This window comes from Amyelois transitella, chromosome 23 (genome assembly GCF_032362555.1).
Source record: "Amyelois transitella isolate CPQ chromosome 23, ilAmyTran1.1, whole genome shotgun sequence".
In the NCBI taxonomy this organism is placed as follows: Eukaryota; Metazoa; Arthropoda; class Insecta; order Lepidoptera; family Pyralidae; genus Amyelois; species Amyelois transitella.
In genome coordinates, this window is record NC_083526.1 from 4,849,594 (window position 1) to 4,862,734 (window position 13,141).

At 32.0% G+C, this 13,141-nt stretch overlaps 1 protein-coding gene across 1 annotated transcript; it reads left to right on the forward strand.

Annotated features, from left to right (window-relative positions):
* Window positions 1–5,386: 5,386 nt before the first annotated feature.
* On the forward strand, window positions 5,387–10,241 carry LOC106130660 (uncharacterized). The gene is made up of 3 exons (XM_013329556.2): window positions 5,387–5,533; window positions 5,620–5,875; window positions 9,919–10,241. Exons 1-3 carry the CDS (start codon window positions 5,387–5,389, stop codon window positions 10,239–10,241), a joined length of 726 nt encoding a protein of 241 aa, XP_013185010.2.
* Window positions 10,242–13,141: the final 2,900 nt, after the last annotated feature.

A 13,141-nucleotide genomic window follows, 5' to 3' on the forward strand; every position in this document is an offset into this window, starting at 1 on the left:
ACGAGGTAGACAGAGCCATAGATACGAAATCAAAGGATACGTTCAGTTGTAAAGAACTTATAAACATAACTCAGACAGTAGTAATTAGCGTAGCCGCAGAAGGATTTGAACCTGTCCATTTGAGCTTTTTTATTTGGCATCCGCAATCTGGGATTTGTTAACGAAGGCTTATAGGACATATGTCTTATTTCTTCTCTCTCTCTTTCTTTGAAGTAATCCAAAGTGTTAAAAAGGGAGAGAAGATAAGACTGGTCCCTCAAAGTCTCTTCGAAACTCATCGCTGCCATACAAATCGTTTACCAATATTCCTTTATCCAATACCCTACACAAAAAGTTAACAAAAAATGTTTCTACCAACGCATAAAGTTCTTTATACAAGAAATAATATTTATATTACATATAATAATCTTCTAATTATGATTGGGTCTCATTTCATATTATTTTCGCTTTCGCTGATAACGTAAAGGCTTGCACACATTCAATTTACCTATCAATATGTACATATAGATATATATCCCATATATGAAATTCTTCAGAAATAGTGTACAGCCACAGAGGAAGAATACTGTCGTGCAAAATAAAAATCACACCTCTTTTATTATAATTACTTTTTTTAAATGTAATATACACATTAAAATTGTGGTTTAAGACTAAATACTATCTATTGCATCGTCGAAAAAGTTTTAAGAAAAATACTGTCTTTTGCAAATTATACATAACTTTATCATTACCGAGTAACTGCTAAACATACTGACAGATAACGCATAGCTCAAACCAATCAGACTTTAAATTCAGGGGTCGTTTAGGTCAAGGGGTGCACAAAGAAGATTTCCCGCGGGAACGGGAATTATCGAGATTTTCGTATTACACCGAGCGAAACCGTAGGCCTTCTCTATGTATAATATGAAACAGGCCTTATGATAGCTGTAATATTGAAAGTGACCACTTGAGATAAAGTTGCAATGTAATGCATTTTATTTGTTGTGATAAATGATTTGTATGACAATTCCAATTTATATGAAAATCTATTTGTTATCGTCGCATCTATTGGAAACTTGCCAGTAAGCCTCCATATTGTCATAATAGCCTACATATTTGATGACCTTGTGCCCGTTTTCACCATAACTCACCCTTTTCTAAGTATTACCTTAAATAAGATACTCGTACTTACGTTACTTAATTTTACCACGCTAGGTGTTTCCTGAAAGGGACTCTCTAGTTAAGTGACGTTTTGTAAAGAGCGCCATCTTTCAAAATGTCAAATAATGTTTTAAAACAGAGTTTATGGGCAAGTGGTGAAAACAAATGTTTTCTAAGGAATTCAAATTCAATAAAAATTCAAATTTTTTACTCATTATTATAGAATACTTCATATCGCTTAATAATAATTGTCAAATCTTTTGGTTTCACAACATTGGTTGACGTCAAATTAATTACTTAAAACTAAGTTTACTGCCGCTTCCAAGGCGTCAGTGCAGAAGAAGCGGTAACAAACGGCACTGCAGAATTTTCTTCAGCAACGTCAACTTCACAACTATACTTATAGGAATACCCTAAATGCTGCTTAGACGACATTTAAAACTTAATTTTTACTTTTGACAATTCTATTGCGATGTGCATAGCATTTTCAAAATAGTATATCTGTTTCCCAAGGCGACTAAGGGATTTATAAACATTCATCTACTGTTAGTCTAGTGGAGAAGAAAAAATAGTGTGTGATATCTGCTTCTCTTCCCGTGATTATTAATGTCAGTTGAGAGAAAGGCATACAAACTTGGGAATCTTCTTTTAGGCGATGGATTCTACTGATAAATAGGTTGCTTACCTGTTTATCAGTAGAATCTCAAGGCATTTCGGCAATTGGTTTTATTTGCCGCGCGATTTTTATAAATAACCAACCAATTTTTGATACATTTCTTTTTTATCTGTTTTATTTTTTCTCTTAAAACAATAATAATGGTTTAAGGCATCGACGTGTTTGTGCCCATACTAGTTATCTTGGATGTGTATATTTTTGTGCACACTCGTAGGTAGGTACTTTTTGTTAGGAACACTTTATAAAATCTTTTAATATATCTTTATCATTTAATTTTTTTACTTTTGTTGAGTTATTTGTTATTTTGCTACTTCACTTTGGCGCCTGTTTATGATTTTCCCCATTAAAAGGTGAAAATTAAACCGCGTCAAGTAACTTTGTCGTGTGGTTATAATAGAACCACTCCTATCATTCCCACGGATATCGTAAATGGCGACTAAGGGCCACCCCTTAGTCGCCATTTACGCTCATTAACTTGGGATTCCTTTTGTAGGGGTTGGGCTAGCATCCAGTCACTATATAAATCTTATTCTATTATAATTCATACCGCTGAAATTGTCCTTTTAGTCTTTTCAAAACTGTTGGCTCTGTCTATCCCACAAGAGATATAGACGTGACTATATGTATGAATGCCAAGTAACAAAATATTCCTCGGCTACTATACGTTTAATTAGTCATTTATAATATTGTCCTAACAAGCCACCTTCTTGCATTTTGAGTCCGCATCACTAAAACCTCACAAAGGTAATAAATAGTCGACCCCGTAGAAAAACAATCAAATGCCGATATTGACCTAGAAAGGTGATGTAACACAAGACGCTCTGGTATTTCTTTTAAAAAAAGAAGAAAATTGTTACAGCTCAAATACTGGAACTGAATAAAAAATTGAGGTTACATCACTAAAGTACTCGTGGTCATTTCTTTTGAAAAGAAAGCGTTTTGTAGTCTAAGAGCTTGTACAAGTAACACTGTTTGAAAATAAGATTTGTTTTAGAATAAACACTAGATATTCAAATTGAAAAATTGTCATCAAATTTTTAGTAAAACTATTTTGCTTAAAATCTTTCGATTAATTAAGTTTTCATAAATAGAATAATCAACCAACAATAGAATTCTTGTTCTATTAATACTAAGTTATTCAAATAAGCCTTAAAATCACAGCTACCCAGAACTAAGTACTCGGATCTGAATATGACGTTACGCGGAGTGTGACTAAAACTATGTATTAATTTAAGAATGAAAATTTGAATGCGGATAAAACAGGTTTGATCCATAAATTCTCAATAATTCATGGGAAAGATCAATAATAAGTATAAAAAAGGGGTCGCTTTTTTAATTACTAGGAATTACATAGCATATAAAAGATCAAAAAAAAAAAAAAATTACACCTACCTCTCAGACTAAACTGAGAAACGCGTAAGCCAGTTACGCCCGCTGACGGTGTCATGGTATATCATATAATGATGGTGCTCGACTATGTTATAAATTATATACAACTTATTATGATATAGTAATTTCACTTTATAATGTCATACTGGCAGCGTAGCTGTGTATTTTCTCTTTTAACTTTTGTATTAATTTAATAGTAATAAGTTAACAAGGAAGTTAACATACATATATTTTACTCTTGTTTTATAGTTTCTGTACTAATTGAGCAAATTTCGATGTACCGATCTAAAAAAAAATTTAATGCATAGATTTAAAATCCATAAATAATATTTTTTTGTTTGAATTAGGTACATACTAGTATAATTGCTAACAGTTCCTTCCACTTCAAATAAGGAAACCTGTACATTCAGTATTTAGTAAGGTTCGCCTGCATGGTTGCAGAAATTGGATGGGAGTCATCATCATTTTAGGCCATAGGCCTCCCTCAATGACTTCCAACTCGCTTTGTTGGCGAGTGAGGCGACCTGAATCCAACGTTTTCCTGCGGACTTTGCCAGATCATCGGTCCATCTCGCGGGGGGCATCCTACACTGAGCTTTCCGGTACGTGGTCTCCACTCTAGGACATTTTGGCCCCATCTGCCATCAGCCCTGGACGGAAGAGGTAAGTGTTTAAAACTTAACGTAGTCAATACAGAATCTCTCACAGGAGGATCTAAAGCTCTTCTCAAGAGAGATGAAGACGCAACTCAATAACGGCGCCTTTTTCCTGGAATGGTAGGCAGATACATCTTTTACGACAGGACGTCCCAGATTTTTTGGACGAAATTACGTTTGAATCGAGGGCTGGAGAAAATGCTGCATTATCATTTGTTCCGGCGCTTCTTCTACACATGCGATTTAGAAGCTATAATTAGAATAAGTGACGTGACATCCATAAGTGATATCTTGTATCCAATTTTGAAAATAAATCTATTCTATTCTATACGATTTAATTCACATTCACACGCTCCTTGTATGTAAACTATATTAATATATCCTTCTTTATTATTATATAACTATGAATCATTACCTGATAATTTGGTTGTGGTGGATGGACGCTATATCGACAAATTTTAAGAAACTGATACCTTTGAAGCATTTTTTTTTCACAACAGCCCAGTAGCTTACTTTTCAATAGTTCAATTGGTTATTGTGATGAAAACGAAACGTGGTTATTAATAGACCTCATTGTACCATATGAGAACTAGTTAGGTTAATAAGGGGTTGGACAATGGAGGTACGGTTTGTAGACAAAATGGAAAAAAAGTCCATGGGAATTTAGTGTTTAACGATCTATACAAACACAGAAATGACTTGAATGAATGTGGGGACGAACCGCGTTCAAAAATAATGTTTTCTTTTTATAATTAAGTATAATTTTCTTATTTCGTATTTATGAAAGTAGTAGTAATGTGGCAGAATTGTAATGAGACGTAGAGAATGTTGGAAATAGTTATAACAATCAACAATTTGTGATTAAATTATTTCGACTGTTCATAAAGTCAGGGAAGTTTTCTTTTATATAAAAATATATATTAAATAAAGATATTACAAACAAACAAATAATTCCATTAGAAAACCATAAAGTTGAACATGTCATTTCGAGAATTTTGGCTCTGTCTACTCCGCAAGGGATATACACTTGATAATTTGTAGATATATTTTTTTTGACTTAATTTAAATTTATTTAGTTAATATTTTATTTTGTCATTCTTTTTTTTATTTATATATTTATATACAGCAAGAAAAAAAAAACATATACCAATACGTCTTAGATATGTAAAACCGGCATTCTTGGGAATAAAAAACGCAATTTAAGATTTTATATTAGTTTAACAAAATTTTAGTACCAGAAAATAATAGATTGAATCGCGTAAACGTAACATGAGACGGTACGCCATCTCTATCGTATTAATTACCATGTCATAACTATTAAATAAGACGTGACGTTCTCACGTCCGCCGTGACGGCAGATGTGAATGAACCACAAAATCGCTCGGATTATCATAAAAAAATTTCGGTTGCAAGCCAGTCCATCTGGTTCACTTTGCATGGAGTGGAGGGGAAGAGCGCTTAAAACAAGCTGACTTATACATTGACGCCACACTTTGTGTTCACTTAGCGTAAGGGTGTTACCAAGATGAAGTGTTTATCTGTCCTATTTCTGGCTGCGCTCGCGCACGCCATGCCGACCATCGATAAAGAAGCAAACGACCCTGGACTTGTAGGCAGCGTAATTAGTGTAGTAAAGGAGTGTGTTGACGGAGACGTATCCTTATGCTTAAAGGTACATACATTTAGTGAAGTGACGTGAAGTGACAGTGTTAATTAAATGAACGGAATTAAAAATATTGTTTTTTTTTTCGGTTGCAGGAGAAGGCTTTGAAATATGTGGAGACTATTTCTTCGGCCAGGGAAATGAGTTTGGCTGATGGCGTGACCTTGATCGGAAATGGATCACCGAGGTCTGCCAGGGCTTTGGAACCGTTGTCTGAGGAGCCCAAAGCCAGGGAAGCCCAAGTGGAGTCGAGATTGGTGGATTCTGCTGCTGATCTGTTGGAGAACCATGTCATCCAGTTCAGGCTGCCATCGTCTGCTGTTGAGGGCATGAAGAGGTCACTTGAAGAAGGTGAGTTTATAAGAAATGTTTACTTCCTATAATTTAATGTTTAGGTTTTCTTATGACATGAACATTATTGAATACTGAATAATTAATGTTTAAACAAATTGTATGATTACTAATTAAATTGTAGAAACAAATTTAAGGTTCTTCCAATAATTCTAAAAGTACGAGTATATGGTAAAAATATCTATCGATAAAAAAATGTATATAACGAAGACTTAAAAAATTGTTTTATTAAATTTATGTCAATACATTAATTTTACTTGATATGTCATACTTAAACATATAAAAATACAATAAAAATTACAGATAACTAGAAACGAACCAATTATTTAACTTGAAATAACGAGCATATTCGCAAAAATGATTAAAAAAAAAAAACAAACTAACAATTTAACTAGAGCACAACAAAAATATTGAACTCGAATCAAACCTCTCTAAAGATCAATAAACGATTCACTTTTAAACTTTTACTTTTTCGCTTTAATCCATTTTAATTGGGACGCAAAATAAGTGAAATTTTATGTTATGTACGCATAATATAATTCCAAATATAAAATGAGATTGTGCATTTAATTATTTTAATTAAATTACATATAATTTATTTCGTGTGTAGAAAGGGTATCGGAATTTAGGGTAAATTAAAGTAATTAGAGAGAGTTTTTTACTCTTAAGTGTTTTTATAATTATATAATCAATTACTTTTTAAACCAAAACCAATTTTAGATGTGAGATCAAGCGAATGTATTTATTTACTTGAAGGTACATATTAAGTTCTAACTATTATCAAAAGTAGACTATAAAGATTAACTTCTTAAGATGATAACATAATTAATTTCATTGAAACAGTAATAGCAAAAATTGATGTAAATTTAAATTCATTAAAAGTTATGATGCGTATCAAGAAACTGATAAAATCGATAAAACAAATGGAATACGAAACTAAATCGATAAATATATCGATCAATGACTTGTTTACAACTTCACAAGATACGCTGGCTTTCACGCAACGGTACAGCTTGTACCATGAACTTACGTTCAAGGATGTAGCTCCTACTATATGTGTTCACCGAGTCACCGATAAGTCGCCTTATTATTTATTTTTACTTAAAATTATATCCCTTTTTTCCCCCGACCTTTGAATTCGATCGACTAATTTTGGTAAATGTATTTTTTTTTCAATAAGTAAAATTCAGACATAAGTGAATATTGTTTTATAATCTCGATTAAAAATAAAATAAACAAAAATATTGAAAAGACTAATTTTTTTTATATTAATTAATCAACCTTACCAACATCTTAATAAAAAAAACATGTTAACAAAATTTAACTTGGATGTAACTAATTCATCATACATTATCAACAGTCAATCAAAAAGTTATGTATGGTGATTCGAGTCGTAACAATTGGAATCTTGACCCCAAAATACAAGAGGTTACGTGTATATAATGTGACAGATTACTAATGACAACATTTACGAGTATTTTGGTATTGTTGTTTGTATGTAACAATTCACACTTTAATATTTGAGAGCAGTTTTTTCGAATATTACGCCAGGATTTATTTGCGTTCCTTCTTTATTTTCATTATCTCTCTCTGCATTTCTTTTTTTATATCTGTAGAATTGATGACGTCTAAAACTCAACTACTATTCCATCTTGACACTGTTATATCAAACCAAAAATCTATTTCCTTATTTATATTTCTTGAGGCCATTTATTTTAACATCACCTAAATCCTTAAAATTCCGGTCGTCACCGAAATCTAACTTAGTATTCTCTTCGAGTTTTCGAACAAACGCGCCAGTGGGTCAAGAAAGTAGTCACATTCCTGCTTCGGCCACCAGACGAGTTCCCATGTCCTTCTTGAACTTTCATGGTATAACCTGGTATAACCAGTTTACGGCGAGTCATCGTGAAATCGAACTTCCAGTACTTGAAAGTTGCCTTTCCAACCAGTCTTGTGCCTTTGACGCTCAATGTCTATGGACTGTCGATTGATTTATTGGAGTAATTGATGTATTACGATCACCGGTGTTTTAAGGCATATTTAACTATTAGTTAGTTAGAAAATTTAACATACTGTAAAAGTTTTAGATAGGTCCATCATCTAATAAACTATATTGAATTTCTATTGATATTCTCCGCAATAGAGAAAATACTTACTATATCTTACGTTATTATAATAATTTTAGTTATATATATATTTAATTAAATACAACTCAAATTATTATATGAATTCCTAAATTAGTTTCACTTTCCATGTGAACAGAAAAAAATTAATGCATACGTAAGAAATTAAGGTGTAATACTTATAAAAATAGCTTAATTTAAATCAAGCGGAAACAGTACTATTGATCTCAAAAGATTTATAACTCATAAAACTCGCTATATCAACAAAAAAATAAGCAACGGGAGATCCAATCAGATAACAAAAATGAACCAGAACGTAAAACAGTAACTGATGATTTGTCTACTTAGAATCACGTGCGAAACGTTACCACTTGACTAGTTTAATAAGATAACCGGGCCAGTAAGCACAATATAAAAAATAAGTACGTGTAGGCTCGCCTCATAATTGTACGCGCATGAGCAAACTAAAAAATGCGGTTAATAGCATCTGGATTAAAATCAAAATCAAGCTACAATTTCTTGTAAAAATTTAAGTGCTAAAATGCAAAAGTTGCTGTAACAACTTTGAATATTTTTTTTTTAAACTCTTACTCTTCTAAAACTTCTTAAATTTTTCTATTTTCTCATAAAACGCAATGAGACTGCTGTTGTTAATATAAAAACAATGGAGCTTTTAAGCATTGATGAGATACAAAGAAAGTTTTAATCACTGGCTACTTTTTCTTCTCATAATACCATAAATTAAAACTTCGCCTATGCTATTACCGTTTTGTGACCCATTGTTAGAGCAGTTTCTAGATAAGATAATTATGATGTCAGTGAAAAGCGTAGGCATTAAAACATTTATCTTACCTCTGATTATCAGATTTCCCAGACAGTTCCTGAAGTAATGATATATGAGGAACATGTTCATATAACTGTTGATCTGAACTAAAATCTAGATTCAATTGTACGCAAATACAGCAGTGAGATTCAGAACAACGCTATTGTTTAACCAAGTCTTATAGTTATTATGCTCATTAGTAAGAATTTAAAATTACAGGAGAAAATAAGAATGGAAATTCGTGTTATTGTACACAATGCCTAGTAAATATAAATTGAACATCTGAGAAGCTTATTAATACAACTACTTTCCTTTCTTATGAAAATAGATTATGAGAAACAAATAACTTACAAATTTAAGTTATTACTCCCATACAGAGTTAAATAGGTATAATTTCAGAAGTATACAAATCTAAAAGATTATAAAACAACTATTATGAAACAGAAAAGATTATAAAAAATACAGAAACAAAAGATGACCGCTTCTATTAACACACTTTTCTATTTCTTGTTACACAATACAATGTGACTAATATCGGTGATTTAACCGGAAAAGGAACTCAAATAACTGTTACGTAAGAGAACATTACCATACTTGAATGCATACGCACTTAATTTTATTATTGAATATTCATACTAATATTTTGTATGTGAAAGTTTGTTTGTCCATCCTTCACGTTAATGTCACTGAACCGGTCTCCATAAAATTTTACATACGTATAGTACTTTTCACGCGGGCGAATAATTTATTTTAAACTCAATTATTGGTACCTCAGGCAATTTCTTTTTGTTAAGAATTTAATTATATTGTAGAATGTGCCCTGATAAATAAATACGGACAAATTACCCAGATTAAGTAGCCTTAAGATTGATACAACATTATATGAGATTTGGTTACTTCAAAAAACATTATGTATGTGAACAACAAATGGAAAATTTTTATAACACAATCTCGCCAAATTTGATTAACATAAATATATATATATATATTTAAATTAATGATTTAAATCTACTTTCAATTTGGCTATTACAGTTTTAATATCACTTAAGACATTTTAAATTACATTATTTATTTGTTTCCTTTTATCATTACAGCTCGTGGCAAAAAGAAGAAGATCAAGCAACTCATCCCCCTTCTGGCCCTCGCCAAGCTTAAGATCACCGCCCTCATCCCCTTGTTCTTGGGTATCATCGCCTTTGCCGCGGCCAAGGCTCTCCTTCTTGCCAAGATCTCCCTCCTTGTCGCCGGTATCATTGCCCTGAAGAAACTCCTCGCTCACAAGCATCATGAGACTAGCTATGAGGTTGTTGCTCACCCACATCACGAGGAGCACTACGCTAGCAGCGGCCACGGCTGGGGCAGATCCATTGACGACGCCCAAAATCTAGCGTACGCCGCCCATGCTAAGATGGATTAACATAATTGACTCGATTCCAAAGGTTTCCCACAGGGGTCAATACTTGGCCCGACATTTATTTTGAATGTGTATAACGAGTCTATTTATTACTAGCTTTAAGTTTATTTATTGATTTATTTATACAACGACGTCCCTTCGTGAGGGGCGAATGCGAGATTGTTTTTGTTTTCCAATAATATGTTCTTATTTGTATGGTCTTCTTGTTATACTATATTAGTATACTTTTTAAACCCTATACGGTATCCGTATTTGTGTATGTATTACGTTTTTACAATCTAACGCCTTGTTTTATTTTTATTATTATTTTTATACTAGTCCTGTTCTTCTAAGTCTTTTTTTTATCAGCTTTTGAATATCTAGTTATTTTAATTATAATTTATTTTAGCTCCTTTGTGATATAATTTTAATTTGTAAATATTTGAGTGTATTATGTTTATGTATGATGTTGTTTATTACATTTTGTATAAAGTACAACATAGGATAATATTATATTATTTAGTTCTTTTATGTTACTGTATTTGTTATTTTTTATAACTGTATTTGTTTATATACATATGTTTTTATTTATTTATTATTATTTAAGTATTAAGTATGATATTATTATCGTGCCACATTTTCAACTTTTATATATTTAAATATATATTACTTTTATATATATATCATTTACTATTATTCATTTTAATATGTATCGTTTTTAAAAATATTTATGTATTATTTTTTTTATTATATTATTTTTTTATATTTCTTCAAAATGATTCGTACAAATAAAGAACAAAAATGTTTATGGGTTTTTTTTCTTCGATTGATCACCGAACTGCGGAGTATTGTGATCCCAATAAAAGTTTTACCAACAGAAATACCGTAGGAAGAACCATCAAGCGGATACCAAATTGTACTGAAGAGGCAGAACTAGACACTGATTATGATATAATTAAGATCTTTTTTTTTATGAAAAATAAAAATACGCAGAAAAGTGATGAATGGAGGAAGTTCCATTTAACTCCACCGACAAGAGTTACGAGTAGCTCTTTAATTAAAGAAGAGAAGAAATTTTTGATGGTGCATCAAAAATAAAGTGGTTTTACTCTTTCCGAGGAAATATCGACAAGGCGGCTAACTGACACAATATTATACGCTTGACTGTGACACCGGAGGTCCTGGGTTCGAATCCCGGCCAGGGCATTATGAGAAAAGAACTTTTTCTGATTGACCTGGGTCTTGGATGTTTATCTACATAAGTATTTATTATAAAATCGTTGAGTTAGTATCTCGTAACACAAGTCTCGAACTTACAACGAGGCTAACTCAATCTGTTTATTATTTGTCCAAAAAAATATAATAAATAAACATACCTAAAATACTGAGGAACATATAGAAAATGTAATAATAAGCCAATAATGCCATTTTGTCCTTTTTTTGTATTTTGTGTCATCTTTGCGTGACTAAAACTGCACCCTCAAGTCAAGCACCCAGTTTCTCTTGCAAGTTTAAAATTGTCAAATGAATCTAGTTATTGAAGTATTAAAGAGATTGTAAAAAAAATGATATGTACTTATGGTTTTTTTTTGTAGAATTAAGCCTATACACGCAGAGCCGGATTAAACCTGTCATGGGCCTGTAGGCACTACCATTTTCGGGCCCCTTTTCTTTACCTATTCTGACTGACTAAATCATGTGATGTATTTTTTTTTTGCCTTCTACTAGGGTTGCCAACATTTTAGTGTCAAAATATAGTATTTTTTAAGAATTTTTTTTAAAAATATAGTACCTTGCACATAAATATAGTATTTTAGTAGGGAACAATAAAAAATTACCTAAGTTACATTTTACTAATTATTTATTATTTTTTATTTTTTACTGGCCAAAAACTATATTTTTTTGCACTTCTTGCATTTTTTAACAATTTTTTCTCCAATAAAACTGGCAGAAGGTTTATCGCAGTAAATTTTTAAATTACTATAAATCAAAAGCTCATTTTTAGTAGGTATAAAAGATATATGTACTCTGTTTCTTTCTTCACACCATTTCGAATTCATAATCCTTTCTATGAATGCCGAAATAGCGGGAACACTTTTGTTTTAAATACTTTTGGTTTTGTGTATGTGAAAATCGTAGATAAGTCTTCAAATACGGAGAACACATAAACTTTTTAAAATTTACCTTGCAATCGCAGAACTCATATCACATTTTGTAATTAAAGATACGTAGGTTATAGGTATTTTGAAAGTTTCGGAACTATTACGCTACAAATTATTATCACGCTACGGAAGCTTACAGAACGCACCCAACAAAAAAAAAAACAAGATTCCCCCAACGTACATGAAGTCCAGTTAGTTGCGATTCGAAGGATTATATTGTTCTAATATTAGATACTAGATGGTTCTGTATGTATAAAGTGTTACAGGTGTTGAAAAAGAAAGAATATTTTTGTTAATTATCATTTTCGTTCAATTAAAAAAAAAATATTTTCGAATTGCAGTGCAGTGGGCGGGGCCCCTGTCGATGCTGGGCCCCTAGGCAGTTGCCTACTCTGCCTTAAGGTTAATCCGGCTCTGTTATACACGCCCCAACGTCTTACGAGATAGATAGAGCCAATAGTTACTAGCGCACTCGAAAGCTATTTTAACTGGTATAAAAGATTGACATAGTGACAAGTTCCCGAAAATAAGAAATAATGAAAAGCTCCTTTCTCTTTCTTAATTAACTGACGAAATGTCTACCAAGGGATAGGCTTATTAACTTTGGATTCCTCTTGTAGGCGATTGGTTAATAACCTGTCACTATTTGAATCTAAATTCTATCATAAAGCCATACTTACACCTAAACGTCGAAATTTAAACTTTTCAAGACTGTTGGCTCTTTTTGTGTGCAAGGGATAGTGTTTATATGTATGTAAATGA

Bases quoted from the DNA above. Each gene is read 5' to 3' on its own strand.
- LOC106130660 (XM_013329556.2), top strand. From the start codon at position 5,387: ATGAAGTGTTTATCTGTCCTATTTCTGGCTGCGCTCGCGCACGCCATG. The intron at 5,534-5,619 runs GTACATACATTT...TTTCGGTTGCAG, and splicing joins ACGTATCCTTATGCTTAAAG to GAGAAGGCTTTGAAATATGT. The intron at 5,876-9,918 runs GTGAGTTTATAA...TTATCATTACAG, and splicing joins GAAGAGGTCACTTGAAGAAG to CTCGTGGCAAAAAGAAGAAG.